We start from the raw sequence: 22,370 nt of genomic DNA, 5'->3' as shown, positions 1-22,370 counted from the left end.
CCGGCGTCCAGTCCGGTGGTCCAGCCGGCGTCCAGTCCGGTGCAGCCGGCAGTCCAGTCCGGTGTCAGCCGGCTCCAGTCCGGTGTCCAGCCGGCGTCCAGTCCGGTGTCCAGCCGGCGTCCAGTCCGGTGCAGCCGGCTCCAGTCCGGTGCAGCCGGCGTCCAGTCCGGTGCAGCCGGCGTCCAGTCCGGTGCAGCGGCTGTCCAGTCCGGTGCAGCCGGCTCCAGTCCGGTGCAGCCGGCGTCCAGTCCGGTGGTCCAGCCGGCTCCAGTCCGGTGGTCCAGCCGGCGTCCAGTCCGGTGCAGCCGGCGTCCAGTCCTGTGCAGCCGGCGTCCAGTCCGGGGTGCTGCCGGTCGTCCGGTCCAGTCCGGTGCAGCCGGCGTCCAGTCCGGTGTCCAGTCCGGTCTAGTCGTGTCAGTCCGTGTCCAGTCCGGTGATCCAGCCGGCGTCCAGTCCGGTGATCCAGCCGGCGTCCAGTCCGGTGATCCAGCCGGCGTCCAGTCCGGTGTCCAGCCGGCGTCCAGTCCGGTGTTCCAGCCGGCGTTCACCAGCCCGTGATCCAGCCGGCGTCAAGCCCTGTCCAGCCGGCCTTCCAGCCGGCGTCAAGCCCTGTCCAGCCGGCCTTCCAGCCGGCCAGCCGGCTCCAGCCGGCCCCGGGAGACCCCCAGGGCAAGGACTTCCTCCCCAAGTCCCTTTGGACTACGCATCCTCAGGTGCAGCCGGGGACTGGCGACTTCTCCCCACCCCCATGGACTGCCCCCTATGGGCTCTGGTTTGGCCCCTCCCCCCCTCCCATGTTTGTTGTTTTTATTGTCTCACCCTAGTCCCTTTGTAATTTTGTCTTGTCTGCCTCTTATTCTGTTCTCCATGTTTTGTCTGGTCTTGTCTTTGTCTCAGTCTTCCTTGTCTTGTCCGTCTACCCCTTGATGAGCACCTGGAGGTGCTCATTAAAGGGGGGGGCTTCTGTCATGGCTCTGCTTCCTTAGTCATGTTTTTCTTGGTCCTGTAGCAGAGCCATGGCAAAGTCTTTGGTTATGTGTGGAGAGAAACATATTATTGTCCTTTTGACAATAATATGCGTTCTCTCCAGTGTCCTGTCATTGGCCCCGCCCCTCTCGTTTCCTGTATTGTCTCCCTCTTGTGTCTTATGTTCTACACCTGCCCTTGCTCGTTATCCCTCGTTTGTCTTCCCTATTTAAACCCTCATGTTTCTTTGTCCTGTGTTCGGTCATTGTGTTTGGTGTGTCTTGCTGCGTTCTGTGTTGATGTACCCTGGCTGTCTTTCCCAAGTTCGATTTCCTGTGTGGATTGTCCTGTCTATTCTCAGTAAGTGTTTGAGTTTAGTTTATGTCAAGTGTTGTTTTAGTTCAGTTTAGTCTCAGTTAGTCTTCGTCCCGGTTATCCTGTGTTCCTGTTTATCAGTTTTTCCCCATCGTGGGTTTTGTTTTGTGCTTTATGTAATAAAGTCTTGTTTTTGTTAACCCCTTCACTGCTGCCTGCAATTGGGTTCTTCTCACCTGCCTATTCATGACAATCATTTACTCACCTTTGAGTTGTTCTAAATCTGTATAAATTTCTTTGTTCTGATGAACAGAGAGAAATCTATTTGGAAGAATGCTTATAACCAAACAGTTCTTGGACCCCATTGTCTACAATGGTAGGAAAAATGACTTTATGTATTTTTTTGTTCTGTTGAACACAAAAGAAGATATTTTGAAGAATGTAGGACAGCAAGCAGTTCTGGGTCACCTTTGACTACTGTTGTTATTTTTCCTACTATGATAGTCAGTGAGGTCTAGGAACTGTTTGGTTACAAGCATTCGTCCAAATATCTTTCTCTGTGTTCAACCAAACAAAGATCTTTCTACAGGTTTGGAACAACTAAAGTGAGTAATTCATGACCGAATTTTCATTTTTGGGTGAACTATCCCTTTAATCCCAGTATTAACTAACCTGTTGAGCTCACAAAATGTGCCACCGTTTTAACAGTCTGCAGCAGTTAGAAGACGTGTGATTAAGAAATCAGTATTCGTCCGAAGCCGTCATGGTGTCTGTCGAGCGAAAAGGCAGGTCGTAGGCCACATTCTTCATAAGATGTGTACTTACATTCTTTTGCTTTAACGCCAGTCTTAAGCCATGTCTTGTGGATGGGGATTTGTTCACTCCCTTGTGTTCCTAAAAGGATCTTGCCTCACACTTAATCTCTTGTCTCAAGAGTATAAACGTCCTTGATGGACCCTGGTTAAGTTGATGGAACCAGAAATACAGCCACGAGAGGTTACAAAGAGACCTACGACAGTCTACCAAAACAAATCTATTGCATTAACCTGATCCTTTATGGCCCTCATTAATCATTTCCTCTAAACCTGTGTTTGTTTTTGCGAAATCTTTCATGTCTGGAATTTTTAATCTATTATGTTCCACTAGTGTATTACACATAGGTATGATAACACACTTAATTATTGTATCTCTTCCAGGAAACACACAAATAAATAAAGTAGCCTATAGATTAAATGCACTGCAAATTGCTGTGAATAAATGCACCTTCCAAACGTTAAATGTAATTTTGTTATTCCAATGCATATGTCACTTTAAATGCTTAAACCTGCGGTTTCTTCAGAAAAAAAAAGTTTACGACTACCTGTTTCTATTGTTAAAATGATCGCATATTCAACCATGTCAAACTTTGCATATACCATACTTTGCATATGTGAGCAGACAAACACTTGATCTCACTTGATATTTCTGTACATCTACAGTATATTTGATATACTTTAGATTCTCAGTATGTCATTATAGCATGCTTTAAAATGTCCAAATATTACAGAACTCACTGTTGTGTTGGGGCTGTCGTCTTGTTGCATAACTAACAGCCTGTCCATTCATTATCTCTCATTCTGCTGTTAAGAAGAATGACGGGCGGTCTGAGAGATTTTTCCTGTCAATGGACATGAAGATTTGTGGAGATGATAAAAGTGTGTAGAGAAGATGAAAGTGTGCCCATGCTCTTATAGTGCAGTTATAAAGGCTTATGTGATCTCACAACACTTTTGCTTGCCAAAGTAGAATTGAATTATTGCCAACTGTGGGATTAGATTACCGATATCTAACCTGATCTGAGTTAAATGTAGCACCTGCACCTACATCAACACGTCTAAGGGCGTCTAAGGTCAGTTTTATTCATTTTGACAAGTGTAACTGTAATCACAGGCCCGTGTGTGTATTTAAGCCTGCAAGTGTATCTGACACCTTTTGTTCAGGTTGCGCTTGTTTGTTTTATTAATGCACCCGGATATGATGTCATTATTTGGCTAAAATCATAAATGACTCAAGGATGAGTGATATCAAAAGGCTGTGTGTTTTATTACCATCAGATGTTTGATTGGAATCATAAATGCACATTTATCAGCACACGTAATTTGAGGAAATCTGGACATTTGACAAGTCTTTCCTTAGATAAACATGCACAGTTCCACCTTAAATTGTGCAAATACCGTGAGCGCTGTTGAGTAATGAATCCTGGAGTTAGGAAAGAAAGCATCGGTCAGCAATGTTCTGGACGGTGTATTGTTTGACTTGGGCAGGGAACGCACAGAGCCCATCTGTGTAGATATCTCTAATAAGGACAGAAAGAGAGAGAGCAAAGGAAGGGGGGTGAGATGAATTCGAGCTTTGACCAGCACTATTTGACAGTGGGCACTAATCACTCTCCACAGTCGTGATGTCATCAGGGCGTGTCTGACAGATTTAGTCTGCAATCTGGTGGGAGAGTTTTATGCCGTCCTGCTCGACTATTGTATTTGAAATCTTGGGTGTCTTTGAATAATTTTACAAAAAAGCTTGGAGCTTTATCTGTTTTGTGGGTACGTGTTTAATATTTCATGATTCGTTGAGTCGGTAGTGAAGTGTGTAGGTTCCCTACAGTCCTATAACATTTAGGCTGTTCATTGGAACTGGGTTATCTGATCTTAAAAGGAACCTAAAAATGTAAATATGTATTTACCCGCATCTCATTTCGAACCGGTATGTTTTTTTTTCATAGAACCCCAAAGTGGAAATCCTTCAAATGGATATATAGAAACAATGCATAGTGACCACATCTGACAGGTAATAATAAATCATAAGTAGCTCATGTGATTTACAAACCATATCACAAGTCCTTTTTTGAGTTTGATATATGTGGTCACTATAAATTGTAGTTGAATGGTTTAGATTCTTAATCATTTTTTGTTCCTTGGAAAAATAAATGGCAAACTGGTTAGCAATGCCATGCGGGGTGGGTAAATGACGAATGCGTTTTTAATTTGTGTGTGAACTGTTCCTTTAAAGTTGTGTATTAAATGCTGCTGAGTTAAATGAAAGCAGTTAAATGGACGTCGTGCCAAACTGAGCACAATACTTAATGGGATAGCCTTGAGAGAAGCCGTGTCAGCATCCCTCTTCCACCAGAGTGCATTGATCCATTTGGGTGAGCCTTGACAATCAATACAAACCACAACTCCCATCATTAAACAGACACAGGTAAAATCCCACCTCTGCTCTTTTATTTTATTGCTGCAGCCTCTCTCTCTCTATCTCTCTTGATCTCTCTCTCTCTGCTATGAGATAGCAGTGGTTTGAAGGCAGGGAGCCCTGGGCAGCTCTTGGCAGTTCATATTGTAACTATAGCTTTGAAGAACATGAGGGGGAAGTTGTGGAAACTCCTTGTGTCGGTTCCCATGATGCCTCCTCCAGTGGACAGCCAGCCAAAAGCAAATTTATAAGTCGCTCTGGGATCCCCCACACTTCTGTTACTGAATTTTCAGATTTGTTTTGCTTTCCGGTAAAAATATCCATTACAGTACATATCTATGTTAAATATACTTTAACATTCATAAATGAACAGTTCACCCAAAAATAAAAATTCTGTCCTTATTTACTCACCCTCGAGTTGTTCCACATCAGTATACATTTCTTTGTTCTGATGAACACAGAGAAAGATATTTGAAAGAATGCTTGTAACCAAACAATTCGTGGCCACCATTGACTATTTCTTTGTCAATTTCTTTGTTCTATTGAACACAAAAGAAGATATTTTGAAGAATGTAGGAAAGCCAACAATTCTGGGTCACTGTAGTTTCTCCTACGATGGTAGTCAATGGTGATCAAGAACTGTTTGGTTACAGGCATTCTTCCAAATATCTTTCTGTGTTCATCCAAACAAAGAAATTTATACAGATTTGGAACTCGAGGGTGAGTAAATGATGACAGAATTTTTATTTTGGGGTGAACTGTCCCTTCAACACAACATTATTTGGATGGCTTTTTATCATGATTTCCTTTAATCTCATTGTTTCAAGACAAGTGCAGAATACTTTGAACGAAGCTGACCATTTTTGTCATTTGCAACTTTTCATGTTTTAAACATGAACCCAGATACATTTACAATTACCCCTGAAGCCCCCCTCCCCCCCAAAAAAATGATAGTACGGTATGAAAAGAACTTCACGATATGTTCTCTGAACACATGCCTTTACATCTAACAACATGTCCACACCAGACATGACATCACAACACATTCTTTACCATGTTATTTTGTATTTTTGTCCACACCCCTTGCAACGTCGATACGCCGTGAGCTACAATGGTTTCTATGTTAGTAACGGTTGTTTTTTAATGTAGCACGTCTGGTGTGGACACTGTTAAGCAAGGATGTTAGATACTTTTCTTTGGAAAACACAACAAAAATACCACATTAAAAGGAAATATAGGAAGAAGGAAACATTACAGAGGACAATATTACAGGTGACAACATTACAGAACACAAATGGACAATGTGTGTGTCTGTGTGGTGTATGTGGTACCACCATTAATGGCTCTCTGATGTCCTCAGTGTGGAATGAGTCATTGCATGTGCAGGTGAACATGCGTTTGCATTCTCAGAATTGCAGTTGCACAGCTAAACACCGTTCTTTCTTTTCTATGTACCAAAAACAAATACAGTTCAAATTGACCACGAGAAATGATCGACAGTGTTGACATTTATTTTCTTGTGTACAGTGTTTATGAAGCCATATTGCATGCATTACAATAGTGTGTGTGTGTGTGTGTGTGTGTGTGTGTGTGTGTGCGTGTGTGCGTGTGTGTGTGTGTGTGTGTGTGTGTGCGTGTGTGTGTGTGTGTGTGCGTGCGTTTTATTGGTATTGACAAATGTCAGGTAGCCACCCGCTCCATCTCTCCAGTTGAAATAGTCTCAGCGGAAATCTTGCTGTTTGAGCTTTTGAAAACAGTGAATGATCAAGTTTCAGCGGATCGCTTTTGTGGTTTTCTGCGAGATACTGCTGCTGCAAGCTCATTGGCAGCAGCGCTCCTGTCTAATTATACATCCCCCACCCTCTCCCTCTTTTCATCTCTCTCCACCCCCTCTTTCCTCTCTCATCCCACTCATCCTTTGGCAGCCTGGCTGATGGCAGTGAGGATGTGGCCGTTGTGATGTGGCAACACACCGCCACCATCTTGGTGATGCCAAGGTCAGAGGAGGGGCTTGTGATGACATCATCTCAGCCAGGAGAGGAGGAATGAAAACGTGCATGCATACGCACAAGGCGCGTACACATGGTCCATTCATCATAGTCCTACCAGCATTGTTTTAATAGAGCGCTGGAGAATGACATCGCAGAGAGTTTGTCAGCGTAATGGCTCCTCCTCCTGAATATTGAATGAGGAGCCAGCAGATTAGTAAAGGAAATTCCCATCATTCCTGTTGGATGTGGATATCTATTATTTGATGCTATGACAGAGATGAGAAGCTTAAGAAAGACGTGCCAAACATCTCATTCCTCCGTGTGTGACAGCTGTGAGAGGCTGTCAGTTATGATGTTGGATTTGCTCGCAGCTGAAACCTGAACGCCTGCCAGGTGCTGAACACTAGCAGCTAGAACATGACGGTTCCTGTTGCAGAAGCACATCATGACATCATGAAACATCAACTGTGATGTTCAGGGTTCACTTGGCAAGCCTTGTCGAGTGGGTGGTACGTGTCTCAAAAGTATGAAGAAATATAAAAAAACTCAAAGCTGACATACAGTTTCCTAGTCAGATGCATTTGAGTCAGAAAGGTTGCCAGTGATTTTTGTTTTCGTGCATTGGATTTGGTTTTATGCGTTTGAAATTAGACATTCAACATTTTTCTGTTTTGCATTCCGAAATCGACAGTGAAGATTATATCGTGACTCACTATTTTCAAAACAACACCGATTTCTATGTTCAATCTATGAGAAGATCATTATTCATATCCACGATAATAATTCCACCTCCACACAATTACATAAATCACCAAAAAAATAGTTTATGATGTTCCCAGATGATCTTTGAGTGGGCGCAGTTGTCGGAGACAATACATACATTATACGAATCGCTTCGATCCTGCAAACGCATATGACAAAGCGACTCTCTGGCTGACCTATCACCACAAGGACGATTTTAATTTGAGTGTGCGCCCTCAGTACCAAGCGTATCGCTGAAGGACGGTATTAACAGCACAAACACAGCAGGTAAATTGTTTGCAAATGGATATGCTGTTAAGACTCGCCAGCTAACAGCATGCCACGTGTTGACTTGTAGAGCAAAAACCAGACACATTACGGTGGTACATTCCACGCGAGCTCTGTATATTAGCATTAAATGAATGCTTACTTTTGATTTCCAAGGTTTAAGGAGGGATCAGGGCTAATAAATAAATCGCTCTTTCAACACCACATGGATTAGCACAATCTGTACAAATGCAAACACTGACGTGTTTATGTTTTTAGATTGATGCATTTGGCAGATGCTTTTATGCAAACCAACTTCCAGTGCATTCAAGACACAGTCATTTATTTTATCTGTGAGTTTTCCCAGGAAATCGAACCTCTTACCTTGGTGTCGCTAGCGTCACATACTGCCACTTGAAGGAAAATGTAAATATAATATGATTTAATATTTGTAATGGCTACTAGATGGATATGTGGGTTTGAAATACAGTGGCATGCGTGGGGTGTGGGGTGGAGATAATCTTCTTAGAGGGGCATGTTAAGATTGTGTGTTGTTTATGTGTGTACCTGTCATTTCCGGCCACAGTGGGGACGGCAGGAGTGAGACCATCTGGTGGGACCAGTTCAATATTGGAAGTCCAGGAATAGAAGGATGACCGCTGTGTGTTTTAGTGGATTTAACAGCTCTGACACCCCTCTGAGATGCAAAGTATGAACTGACCTCAGTAGATGCCACAGGCCTGTGTGAATGCAGTTTATTAGTTATTGAGAACCACTTTACATTTCATCTCCACTGTGGGGTGAGTAATAGTCTAGAGGTGTCAGTTAAACATCCTCAGAACATATGTAGTTACCTTGAAAACTAGATAATAGATTCTTGTGCTTTCCAAGGAAAATGTGAGCTCTAAGGTCTTCATCATCGTGGTTAAAGTGTTGTGGGTGGTTGCAGGGCCGGCCCGTGGCATAGGCGACATAGGCAGTTGCCAAGGGTGCAAAATGACCAGAGGGGCGCCAGACGAGAGCGCAAAAACGCGACATGTGAACAGCTTCTTGCATCATGACGCGACTATGATTAACTATTAACTATGATAATCTTAATGCATTAATTATGCATGCGTAACGGAGACCAGCTAGTGTGGTCTTTGCAGGGTAAACTTCACTCGGCCAGTTCAAGAAGTGTCCATATTACTTCTGTTAGATTGTGGCCTTGTGGTTAAAGCGCCTGCTTCCCAATCAGAACTCTTTGTCTGTTTTAAATTCGAATCCCACTGGGAGCATCTTGCTAATTTAAGATTACAGAATGTAGCTAATAAAAAGAGATTTAAAGGGACTCATTTACTCACACTCTCGTCATTTCAAACCTGTATGACTTAATTTCTTCTGCAGAACACAGAAGAAGATGTTTTGAAGAATGTTGGTAACTGAACAATGGCGGTAACCATTGACTTGTATTGTATGGACACAAAACCAACACAAAAAAGTCAATGGGTACCGCCGTTGTTTGGTTACCAACATTCATAATATCTTTGTTACCAACATTCTTCATAATATCTTTAAGTTCTGCAGAAGAAAGTTATACAGATTTGAAATGACAAGAGTGTGAGTAAATGAGTCCCTTTAAATCTCTTTTTATCAGCTACATTCTGTTATTTCCACCTGAAACGGTCGAAAATACAGATTTACACGCACAAAAAATAGATAATAGCTATTAGAGTGCGAGAAATGGCTGATGATTATATATCTGCCGACACGATTAAAGTCGATATGACATGAGGCTGTGTGACATTTTAATACGCTTGTCTATGGCGGATGCCTGGCTTAGTTGTTTTAATGCTGAGCTGGTCTCAATATGAGATACGGATCCAATTATATCAGTGTGTGTGTGAGTGATGCGTGTGTGCCCTGGGTAAGGTTTGAAAAGCTGGTAGCACAGATGAAGCCGTCCACCTGAGTAATGTCTTTTGTTTTTGCCTCCATTCGGCCACTCCTCCTTTTCCATCACCATAGCCAAGTGTCTCACGGCCGTCCCGGGGGCTTTCGGTCATGACTCCTCCTCGGTTAGGCGAGGGGGTAGCATCTACATCTCAATCTGATCTCTGATAGGAGACCTCACGTGTGTGAGGAGAAAGAGAGAGAGGTTCGGACGATAACCAAATAAGCTGAGCCGAGCAGATCTGGAAGGCAGGAGAGCCAGAATGAGATATAGAGGTTGAGCAAGGGACGGTAAAACAGAGAGAGAGCGAATGAGCGAGAGAGAGAGAGAGAGAGAGAGAGAGTGTAAAGCTGGCTGGCAACGGCACACATGCTCAAGGAGAAAAAGGAGGACAGCAATTATTGTATCCAACACCCTAAAGCTCCTGCCATAGAGGCTCTCCGGTCTCTGGCATCACAAACCTGCTGTTGTCCACCTCTCTTTTCTTTACCTGGCCTCATCTCACACACGTATATGGTTGATCCGGGAGAAAATGCTGAAGTTCCGCGCGGACCGGCGAGTGAGGTACGTGAGGTGCGATGATGGGAGTGAGGGAAGTTTACGGCATCAGCCAGGGAGAGAAGCTGCAGTGAAAAGAAATTGGGCGCTGGAGGTCAGGCAGGACTGCAATGCAGTGCTACCATCACAGACCAGTTTTACGAGAGAATGTCTCTCTTAGGTGCCGTTCGCGCGTCTTGCTGCTTGTGCGTACGTCGGCACCTCTGTTGTGCTTTGAATGTCATTCCTGATGTTAGTGGTGGAGAGATCTAGTTGGAATCCCACGTGTTCTGACACTGCTAAATATCTGTGTTGTGTGGCTGTTTAGAAATCATTTGTATGTGTGCTAATGACTCACCCATTGATTAACAGTCATAGCTGCGTTTATGAGACGTCTTCTGCCTCTATATAGGTTTATAGGTTACGGACGAGCGAGTGCGCACTCAGTCGCAGGACTCTTTGAGACCACGTTCGATGTGGGCACACGTATTTCAACCTGATTTCTGTGGCTTGTTGTTCTAGTTTTGTCTTAACGTTTGTCTTCTGGTGCTTAGTAGAGCACTGACGTCTGGTGTTTGTACCTTCGGTGTCAAGAGGTAGATGCCTTCAGCATGAGTGTGTTCTTGGCCCAGGTTGCTTGTCCTCAGCCTATCAGACTCTCTGTGTGTTGTGGGTCTGTGTATATCCACACAGACTCTTCTGAGCAGAAGTTTTGCTTGTGTTATGGTTAAGTGGGTGATGCCAAGAATGTGGCATGTTGCTTGGCTGAACTTTTGTGATTGTGTTGAAGAGCTCTATGTATTCAGCTGATAATGACTATCTACATCCACACAAAACAATAAGAGGACATCTTATTTATTATATGGGCAATTCCGCGAAAATGTCAACCTTACCATGAAAAAAGTTTTTATCAGAGGTTTTTACTATACTAACAGCACAGATATTAACATTTGGTGGTTTAAATATCCATGTGAGGTCTCTCTTCAAGTTTTTAAAGCATTTGTTTTATTTTTAGTGCATGATTTTTCATAGTCAGATAAGTGCCATTTTCAGGATTGTCACATCAATAACGGTACATATATGGAAATTAAAATAAAACAATTATTTTATGTTCTATGAAGAGGCATCCCTTCTCCCTTTGTTGGGTTTAATTGCTTCAGGTTTGTGCATTTTAATTCACAGAAAAAAGTTTGTTGTTTCCCTAAAACCGTGTCCTTATTTTGTCACATCCATAACGCATGTTCATTTCTCTTTTTTAAAATAGAAAACTTGTGCATTGACTGATATTTTTCTGATGTTTAAACTCTATCAACAAGGGTTTAGTAAAATATAAACAGATGGTTCAGTATATTGGAAATAATACATTCTCTGTGTTTTTTTGTCACATCCATGCCGCAAAATGTCACATCCATAACGCTGGAGTTACCCATAATCAAATGGAGTGTTTTAAGGCAAACCTAAGAAATAGACTTTTTTCATTTGAAATGTTTTCTAGCCCTGGGTTATTGTGATTCTGGTTAATCTTGTTCCATGCAGTTGTTTAACACTGTTTACACTTTAGCATTGGTTAATACTTCACATTTAACATGTTTTTTTTTTTGTAAACTTTTTTAAATTAATAATATTCGATATTGAAGTACAGCATGTGACACCTGTGGAATTTATTTTGTAAAAGTGCATCAAGTTTTTGTGGCTGTAAAAACACATACATATTTAATAAGGCAAGCAATATTATGTTTATAGTTGGTAAAGTATTTATGTTTAAGAATGTTTCCCCTCATCTGTCAAACAGATGTTTCCCCCAAAATTGTGTCATTGTTTGAGCCAATGTTGTTGTGTCGGGCTTGTCGGGATTCTCAAACAGAGAGATGACTTCAAATCAGTTTTCTATTCAAGTTTATTTCACTAGTGCTTTTTGCATTGTTGAAAGTAGCTGTACAGGAAAAACAATGTATAACAGCACATTAGCGATACTGTCTGTATAAAATATATTCTGTATGAATGGACTGTTGTATTTGAAAGCCATACGAAGGCACCGTTTTCAGGGAAATCAACCTATTATAGGGATCCTCTCATCATTTCAAAACTTTCTTTCTTCTGCAGAACACAAAAGAATATATTTTGATAATAATTGGTAACCCATTTGAATAACTTAAGTAGAGTACTTGTTTCTGCATATTAATTAATAAAGTATTTTAATATTACATAGAAACTGTACCATCACGAAAATGGCATCTTATGGATGTCATCCTAATCAAAATTGTATTTGATTCTCCTGGAATACTAGGACACAACGGACTACAAAGCTAAAACAAATGTTTGTATGAAGGTTTTATATTAGGATGAATCTGTGTGTAGAGAGGTACAGTACTCACCTATGTTGTGGGTGCAATCTCATGCCTCCATTAAAACATTCTTTTTTCTTTAAGTTTGGGTCAAAGTCATATTAAACATATTGAAAAATCCAATGAATTGAAGCTGGAGGATGGTTTCAAATTGATTATTCATGTAGATCTATTAAATTGTCACCACAGACAGAAAATCTTGCAGTGTTGACAATTTACAGTGTTTAATAATAACCGTATTCATAATGAAAACATTTAATGATCATCTCCGGTTATTTTCAACGGCTGTGTTGTTGTTTTCAAAACTGATGGCAATTGAAGTTGAAGAGCATGTTTTATTCTCTGTACTGAAAAATCAAGGCTGGGTTAACCAAATCCATGCAGAAAGCTAGGAAGTATACTTGCTTCCTCCATCTTCAGCAGTTAAAAAAATCAGTAGCCTAAAAACTGACACAGGTACACATGAAACCACTTGTAAGATTTGACACAAAAGCCATCCACAGAGAGCACATACATGCTAAGAGCAGATAACAGGAAGTTCACCTCAGGCCTCTGTCATATACACTGCTTTTCAGATCAACAAAAGACTGTCTTTCCTCAACACGGAGTGATTATAAAGTATTGATATAACCTCTGGCACAATATTCGCCTTTAATCGGTCTTGTTTATTTTAGATATTGTGATGTGAGCCCAAACTCTGTCACACTTAATATACAATCTTCCACAAGTGTTGACAGCCATTCATTTACACAGTAGTTGTCTCACATGGGCTTACAAAGAAAGTGGTCATGTATTGATCGGACATGATGTTGTAATGCTGAATTATTAATAAAGGAGGGCTGTGCCTGCTGTGCTGGTGGTTTGAAGCTGCTCAGGACAGTCGCTCAGCTGCTTTTGATCTTATTTTCTACCAGACATAGTTTTTGAAGGATTCAACGATTGTTATGGCTGGTTCGAAATGTGTTTGTTAATGAGCCTGAAAACTCAAGTACTTTCTTTGTCTTTTCAGTCAAAATGACCCAAATGGACCGGCTGGACACCAGCAAGTGATCCAGACCCATCTGGAAGAAAACGGACAGATCCAGAAACTCTTGCTGTGAGTGTTTTTTTGGTTTATTAATATGTAAATATACTGGTGTTTTAAAAGCCAGTGCTGAATCTGTAACATGTTGAATAAGAGCTGGTTAAACTATTATGACACGCATTCCAAAAGCCCTGAACCTGTTTAGTTGTTTTTTGGTGTCTTTTTTCAAAAGATACCGCAATTATGTCTGTAATTCAGAATGAGTTCATATACTGCAACAGTATTTGTCTGAGTATGCGATTTTTTTGGGTGGATGGGGTTGACTGTTTTAAGTTTAATTGTTTTAGTTCATAAGACAAAATGTGATCCGTGCTACTCAGAGACGCAAAATTGACGCCATTAACATTTTTTAACTACTTCAAATGGGTGAACAGTGAGCAATGAATAAATCCTTGAATTGTTCAATTTTGCATACACTGTCACTGTCAGTCTAGAAATACTGGATACCATAAAGTAACCAGTATGTTATTTTACATACCCTGTGCTTAAAGTGACAGTTCACCCAAAAATGAAAGTTCTGTTATTCTGTTATCATTTACTCACCCTCTTGACTTTCTTTTTTTCCGCAGAACACAAAAGAAGATATTTTGAAAATGTTGCTGACCGGCACCCATTCACTTGCATTGGTCTTGTGTCCATACAATAGAAGTGAATGGGTGCCGGTGCTGTTCGGTTACACAATTTCTTCAAAATATCTTCTTTGTGTTGTACAGGTTTGAAATGACAAGAGGGTGAGTAAATAATAACAGAATTGTCATTTTTGGGTGAACTATCCCTTTAAGAATCCACTGGCACTGAATAAAATAATTAGTTATGTCTCAGACAAACCTTGATTTATGAGCCTTTTCGTCTAATAGCCATTATTATTGTACACTTGCTAAAACGTGCATACACAAACTGTCAGGGCAAATTACAATACGAGTGTTTCATTAAACAGACTTGGATTGAATCACATATCTAAGGTAGAAGATAAACATGTCAGCTTTTCCTTGATTTCCTCTATACATTTTAATGAGACGTTCCCCCCAGACAAAGTGAATGCACTTACTGTTCCTCTCTCAGGATTCAGCTTTCTGCAGGGTCAATGCCGTGTTGAGTAGACAGTCCATAGCGCATTAATAAAGGGCCGTTGCATTATAGCAAAAACTCTCGCAGTGCTTAATGTTATTGTTAATTGTTAATAACATTGTTAATGTTATTAATTTCCTGCTACAAGCTACTGGAACAAGGCTGTTGTTTGTAGTCTGGGTTAAACAAAGCTTAGATAATTACCGCAAATATGTTTCTTGCATGGGTATCATGCCCTAATGTAGCAATTGTTACTGCCATGTGTGTGTTCCCACTAATGACTCAATGTTTGTTTTTGGTGTCTCTGTCCGATCTGTGTGCGCATACAGTATTCCATGTGTTCCCATATGCGTGATTTTTTTCAGACACTGGTAATGGCTTGCGTATGGCTATAAACCATGACCGCGTGAGGGTAGCATGCATGCAAAGATGGAGACTTTAGGGAATTAGTTGTAAATTTTCTGTCTTCTCGTGGATCGAAGGCTGTTGGAGAGGCCTTGGCTGCCCACTAAGGAGATCAATATGATTGGCCCACGTCTGCAGCCCTCATCCACAACACAGCTGTCTCTCTTTTTCTCATTCTCCGCTCGGCCTCCAATCGCATTCTTTGCGGACCGTCGACTGTTTTTAAACTGCAACCTCAGGGGTGCGGCCTTGCGCTTGTGCCAGTTGGGAATAAAAATAGCTGGTCCCTCTGTGTCTGTGTGCTTCCATCCCATAAACCCTCAGTTTTTTCCCCAGTGCTGTTGCTCAATATATTTGTTTGACAGTGATTTTCATGCGTCCACGCATTGAAAGGGCAGATGATGAGAAACGTGCGTTGTGTATCCTCCGTAAGGTGATGTCAGAAGCAGCTATGGCTTATTGGCTTTGTCTGTGTGCTCGCAGGAACTCAGATTCGGAAATGAACGGCAAGGCGGGTGGAAGGGGGCCCTCGAACAAAGCCAGCGAAACCAACAGTAATGCCAACAACGTCAGCATGGTTTCTGAGATGACCTCGGACTCCCAGAGCCACACACGGGTCAGTATATAGAATGTGCTAGTAATAGATCCACCAAGAACGAATAAGAGACAGTAAACACTTTTATCTTGAGATAAATCATTTTGTTGCAATACTGGCATCCTCTATTTTTTTTAGCTTTCTGTGTTTCAATTCCACTTTCATGTTCGGTTATACAGAGTATGTGCACACTTTTGATGTTATCATGCTAACACTTCTCTCCCCAGCAGGGCACGCGTACACCCAAAAGAGCCGCCACATTTGGGAAGCGCTCCAATTCCATGCGCCGCAACCCCAACGCTGAGGTGACCCGGCAGGGCTGGCTGCACAAACAGGTACTGTTACTCACATGTAAACTATATAGCCATCATCACCACACACAAACAAACTCACACCTTCACACAGCCTGAAGACATAACTCTGTAATCTGCACTTATATCATTTGTTTGACTGGTTTAATAACGTCTGGGCATATTAATGTAGTTGCAACGCCTCTTTTGTGATGCAGGCGAGCAGTGGAGTGAAACAGTGGAACAAGCGCTGGTTTGTGCTAACCGATAGATGTCTCTTCTACTATAAAGGTAAGATTGACGGTTATGCAGACTTTAAGTGCAGCACTTGGGGATTTGCTTAAACACTCCCTTGAGTTATCCAGGACTCATATGTTGTAAGATTTGAATGTATTTTTTAAAAACCAGCATAAAACGGCATTTGAATTTAACCCTTGGCATTGTTTCACCAAAAATACTGCGGTAGACACACAAGCTGTGTGTTGCCAATGATGAAGAAAAAAGAGACCAAATGACAGTGAGTTTATTTAGAAGGCATGTATACAAGTGCGTTTTCCTTTAAAAACGCATAAGGGCCTGATCAGACAGAACGCGTCTTTTGCTGTGAGCCACTTTTGAATTGTTTTCAGTTGGCAGAGAGCATTTTGCGCGCTGCTTATGTGTGCCGGGCGCGCTGCGTTTCTGCCGCGCCTCGTGTTTTAGACCCGATTCACATTTCGCGATTTTTCCACGCGCATATTCGTTATTTTAAATGTAGACGCGCAGCAGGCGCGCGGAAATAGGGGGCGACGCGGTACGATGCGCTCTTTTTTTCAGGTGCGTCGGCGCCGCATCGAGATGAAAAAATCTCAACTTTTCAGAGAGCCGCAAGCGCACCGCAGGTCATGTGACAAGAACCAACCAGCCAATATAGACAAGCTGGGATGCTCCGATCAGGATTTTTGCAGCCGATACCGAGTACCGATTTTCTGTCATCATGATCGGCCTATACCGATCCCGATTTCGATGCTTTAAGCTTTATATAACTGATATAAGCTTTCTAGTCACTGTTTGCAAAATAAGATGTAATTTGATAAATATTTTAATAAAATCATATAAGGGCAATTAAAAGTAAACTTCCCCTTTTAAAACCATCCCTTTTTAAATATTGCAGTTCTTATTTTGACCATACTTAAATTAAATTACTAACAGCAACTCTCTTCTGTCTAATGATTTTATAGGTAATTTACTACACATTGTCATATAAATAATTTGCAGAGAGAATAATTTAAAGACAGATTTGCAGAGGTGGGTAGTAACGCGCTACATTTACTTCGTTACATTTACTTGAGTAACATTTTGGAAAATATGTACTTTTTAAGTAAAATTAAAAGTGTGTACTTTTACTCTTACTTGAGTAAATTTCTAATAGAAAATCTGTACTTTTACTTCCTTACATAACTTACATTGCGTGACGTTCCTTCGTTCCTTCATTTTAAAATATGCTTTTTAAAACGCGTTGTTTATTTCAAGGTTGTCGTCTCTTTTTACGGGCATTCCCGAGTGATCGATTCTTTTGAGTCGATTCTTTTGAAAGCATTAATTGAACAATGGGCAAAACCATTTGAATAGGCTAATGAATCAGTTCAAATGATTTGTTCAGTTCGCAGCACGATCTGAATCATCTGAAGCAGGATTACTCACTCCTCGTAATGCGAAACTTAAGAACACGCAGAACACAAAGAGCGTTGGATGAAGTGGATATTAATATATATCTATACAATCAAAACTGCAAATGTGTCATATTGTTTGCCAGCAAATGATAAATGCCCGCCATATGCGCGCACCCGCGCGACCTGTTCGTCAGACACAGCAACATGCGCGTTACCTGTCAGACACAGAGACGTGGGCTTTCAGAAATATACATTTGAAGAACAGAAGGAAGAAAACTTGTTGATGGGCGTGTGGTTCACTGTTTACTGTTTGTTTACAAGTAAGAGCGTTTCACAATACACACGTGACACAACACGAGAAAACAGAGCTTTGTTCAAAAATGTGTATTTCATTTAAGAGAGCACTGCAGATGTTCTAGATCATCTTAGGAAATGCTCTGAGTTTAGTTCATGCTTTAGTTTGACATGGTCTATTATTCTAAATAAGTTGTGTAAACTACATTGACATCAGGACTAGATGAAGTTTACAGAAATGCTTGTCTCTTCTGTGTTTGTCTAGTCTCTCTAGTATATTGCAAAGATATCTGCTTACGATAATTAAAAATATTGATTAAAATGTAATATTAAAATATTGGCGTTGATATTAATTTTATGTAGTAGGCCTATATAATCAGATACAAAGTAACTAAGTAACTAGCTACTTGAGTAGTTTTTTCATTGCATACTTTTTTACTTTTACTCAAGTAAATTTTAAAATAGTGACTTTTACTTTTACTTGAGTAACAATTTCTCTAGTTACTTGTACTTTTACTTGAGTAAAGATTTTGGCTACTCTACCCACCTCTGCAGATTTGATGGATTCGGATAGTGAGTCTTCTGAGTTCATTGTTTGACATATCCGTTCATTTAAACGAATCAGTTCAAATGAGTCATTATGTCATGAATCGAACATTAGCAGACGTTAAGTACACGTTGTGTCTGTGTGTTTATGACAGACATCGCAAAAGAAAGAAGTTAACACGGAAACCACTTTATCATTGGATAGGATTGATTTTCGTTTATTAAAAGTGTGGGTTATGTCACCTGCGTCATGTGCGCGTCAGAGAAGAAAAAGGTAACCCGTTTTTTTTAAACACAACTCAACACTCAATTCAGGTAAAAATATTTTTGACTTGACCAAAGTCTTGTAGTTAGCACACTTTGTCTGCGTTGTGTCGTGTAGTGCGCGTGTTGCTACAACAAGAAGATGATGGATGACAAGAAACCTAGTTGTGTAGTGTAAGCGCCATAGCAATTCAAGTTGTCTCACAGTCCCGTAGTGTCAGCTCGGCTTAACTTCAAGCGGCGCTGCGTACACGAATCGACACGGTGACATTATAGCAGCGCGAGAGAGAATCGAGAGCCGTATGCTTTTAAATAGCTCACTCAGTACTGCGATGACATCGGTCTGCGTTGCGCAGAATGAAATCAAACAAGCCTAATAACATGGATTACCTCATCTAACGTTATCCACACGAAGACGTCGTTGCTTCTCCTCGCCATCATGTTCATTTTGTACTGGTCGGTCAGTGACTAGTAACCAACTGTCATCCACAACCAAGTATGCCCATACAACGGCTTACATTTGTGTGCGCATGCCCGGCGTGTCTGAATGATCATTTGACATTAGTGATGGTTCGTTCATGAACGATTCGATCTTTTTGAACGAATCTTTAAAATGACTCGGGAGTAACGAGTGTCTCAGCGAGTGATTCGTTCATTTTGTGTTGACCGCGCATGTGCAACATTGTACCAGAAACAGTAATGAAGTTCGTCTCTCGAGTCATCGGGTCCGAGTCCTTATACCGGAAAGAGAAATGATTAGTTCGTCTCTCGAGTCATCGGGTCCGAGCCCTTTTGTTCTTTTGTCAAATGGTAGCTCCGCAGGCAAACCTGCAGCCTGTACCGGAGTCTTCGAGTCCGAGTCTTTAACGTTACGTGACCACTTCCCGGATCATCAGTCAAATGCATGATGTACGTGTTATATGTTGTATTATAGGAAGAAATATTATAAAATGATCAAAAGATATGTGCGATAAACATCTTCTCTAAAACGTACCGTTCTGTTCTTTTTTTCTGTCAGTATATTCATAAATGTTTCTTGTGGATTTCTGCATGTGTTTTTAATTTATCTTAATAACTAACTATTTTGCATAAGAACTGTGCTGGCAAAATATAAACATAAGCAACACTAGTAAAGTCAGTGCTTATGTCTAATGCATATATTACACAAGTGATCTCTTATTAAATAATTGCACATTTAAATGATTTCAATAGCCTATTATTATATACTTTGCAAACTGCATGAGACTTTTTAGTAAAAAACAACAACCTGTAAACCTTATTGCATACCTGAGTGACCCAAAATTGTTAATGAATTATAAATACATAACTTTACAGAAATGCTGTCAGGAAATAATTAAATAACTGTTTCTCATAACTTGTCCCTAACTACAATATAAGCTATTTCTTATTATATATCTGATCAAAACTAGCATAAATAAATAAACGTTATGGGGTAATTTGGCTATTAACATGCAACATTAATTTAACTCTGCTCAGATGAACGAAATGACTCGAAAAAAGATTCGTTCATTTTGCTGAACGAGATTCAAACATCCGAATCGCAAAAATGACTCGAACTTCCCATCACTATTTGACATGCGTTTTCGGTAGTGTAGTGTAAATGCAATTTTTTTCTAAAACGCACGTGGTAACGGCAGTATAAAAGAGAATCGTTTTCATTTTAAAACGCTGTTTTCGTACGACAACGGGCTACTGTAAACACCACCTTAGGAATGCACTTTTCAGTTATTTTCTTTTTGAAGGTGTCATGAACTGGCTTTTTTTATTGTTTTGTACTGTTGTATGAGGTCAACTTATGACGTTCGCGTTGTTTTTACATTCAAAAACATCAAAACTTCTACAGAACACAAAAGAAGATGTTTTGAAGAACGTTGGTAACCGAACAGCAATAACGGCACCCATTCACTTGTATTGGTTTTGTGTCTATACAGTAGAAGTGAATGCGTACCGCCACTGTTAGGTTACCAACTTTCTTTAAAATATCTTCTTTTGTGTTCTATGGAAGAAATGACAAGAAGGTGAGTAAATGATTACATCATTATTTTTGGGTGAACTATCACTTTGTTTGAAGGAAATAAGCTATTTTCAAATTGGTTCCATATAAAGTCTATTGTATATGAATATGGTAATCATTGAGTATTGTGGTATTATAAAAGTACCACAGAATTGTCATCTGACAACAAAACCCTTACAAATAAATACTGTGGTACTACCCATCAGCATTCAGTGGTTTTATTGCCCACCAGCAGTGTTCTAGTAGAATGCAGTTGTTTATTCATTGCCAGAAAATGTAATGTTTAGACATATATTTGTTGTGTCTAGTGTGTTATTTCTCATGATCTCTGTGATGTTGTCTTGACAGCCGCACAAGCTCAGGTTGTCATGGTAGCCTTCAGAGTTTGACATAAACCCAAAGCATCCAGTTTGCGGTCTGCCTTCCAGTTGAGGCATATATAAGAGATTAGAAATTATGTTTGATTTGGTTTAGGGTAATTATACAATATTGCATTACTTTTCAATTTGCATATGTATTCAGCTAGTTGCCTATATTTAGACGAAATTAATGAAGCTTAGAGGAATTCCTAAAAAATTATGTTGGAGATCCCAGAAACAAAATTATAACAAGCCCTAAATGATTTTTAATGTTAACATGAAAACATTTGGTGTATGTGCATGTTTGAGAGTAGAGCTCAATAGAGAAGTCGGTGTAAAAGGTGGATTCATTTTTATAACCAGTATGTTCAGGATGATCTATTTTCCAACCCATGTCAAACAGAGGGAATGTCTTGAAAACGTGTACGAAAATAATTATTTTTATGCTTGGTGCTGTATGTGTGAAGTGAATCATTCACACTGTGTGCTTGCACATCCATCACACTCATAGAGACATCTTCGATCCATGTGACAAGAATGTATGATCGCTTGGCGTCTCCTTAAGATCAGCCGTGAAGGTCAGTCACAGCTTACACACACAGAATCAACAGCATTGTGGGATAGAGGCAGCATGTGGCGGTGTTGGTGGTGGGACAGATGCTCTTTGCAACATATTACAAAATGAATGTGGTTCTTAAAGTTATTGTGGAAAAAACACTCTAGTAGTAACTTCAGAGAGAATAGTTTACCTAAAAATTAAATGTATGACATCATTTACTCACCCTCATGGCATCCTAGGTGTACATGACTTCAGCCGAACACAATTTGAGTAATAGTAAATGATTATTTGAGGTAAAATGATATTTTGAGGTTATTTAGCCAATATAGGACACGTTAGACTTTGAACAGGAACATGACGGTGGGTAAATTACGGCATACATTTAATTTCTGAGTGAACTGTTCCTTTAGAGAGATACTGAAATACTTCTTTATCCCCCAAGCCAAGAATATTCTCAGAGTTAAATGAAGTCTTTAGTAGAAAGCCTGATTTCAGAAGTCCCCGTGAACCGGAAGTTGCGATAATTATATATTTTGTTGAAGGGGAGGAGTTAACGGATGCTCCGCCCAAGCCGTCTGACATAGGTCATTTAAGATGGATAGTCATTACAGAAAGGAAGTGCATTTTAAGATTTTAACTGAGTAAAGATTATGAGGGCACAAGATTTTTAAAACGAGAATGACCCACATTGACCATAAACGCTGCAATACTTCATGAAAAAATAGGCATTGTAATGTTTTATTTCACTTGGACTTTAAAACTTAAGATTCTATTATTTATATACATCATGTAATTTAAAATATGACTCTTTCCTCTGCAGAACACAAAATATATATATAAAAAAATGTTGGTAACCAAACAAAACTTGACGTCATCGGGTTTCACTTTGGGAG

At 40.4% G+C, this 22,370-nt stretch overlaps 1 protein-coding gene across 14 annotated transcripts in view; it reads left to right on the top strand.

The window, feature by feature from the left end:
• plekha6 (pleckstrin homology domain containing, family A member 6) overlaps window positions 1-22,370 on the top strand; it is an 85,421-nt gene that overhangs the window by 32,221 nt on the left and 30,830 nt on the right. For 10 of the 14 annotated variants that reach the window (XM_057361396.1, XM_057361395.1, XM_057361386.1 and 7 more), the window contains 4 exons: window positions 13,336-13,422; window positions 15,367-15,499; window positions 15,706-15,813; window positions 15,987-16,059. In XM_057361396.1, the coding sequence (XP_057217379.1) occupies window positions 15,383-15,499; window positions 15,706-15,813; window positions 15,987-16,059 (298 nt within the window). In that variant the 5' untranslated portion in view covers window positions 13,336-13,422; window positions 15,367-15,382. Of the gene's footprint in view, window positions 1-9,781; window positions 10,009-13,335; window positions 13,423-15,366; window positions 15,500-15,705; window positions 15,814-15,986; window positions 16,060-22,370 lie in introns of those variants that run through there. The other 4 variants (XM_057361385.1, XM_057361392.1, XM_057361402.1 and 1 more) reach the window with 2 other exon arrangements.

This window comes from Triplophysa rosa, linkage group LG20 (genome assembly GCF_024868665.1).
Source record: "Triplophysa rosa linkage group LG20, Trosa_1v2, whole genome shotgun sequence".
Classification (NCBI taxonomy): Eukaryota; Metazoa; Chordata; class Actinopteri; order Cypriniformes; family Nemacheilidae; genus Triplophysa; species Triplophysa rosa.
The sequence above is the reverse complement of the archived record's forward strand: the minus strand, read 5'-3'. Positions and strand labels throughout refer to the sequence as shown.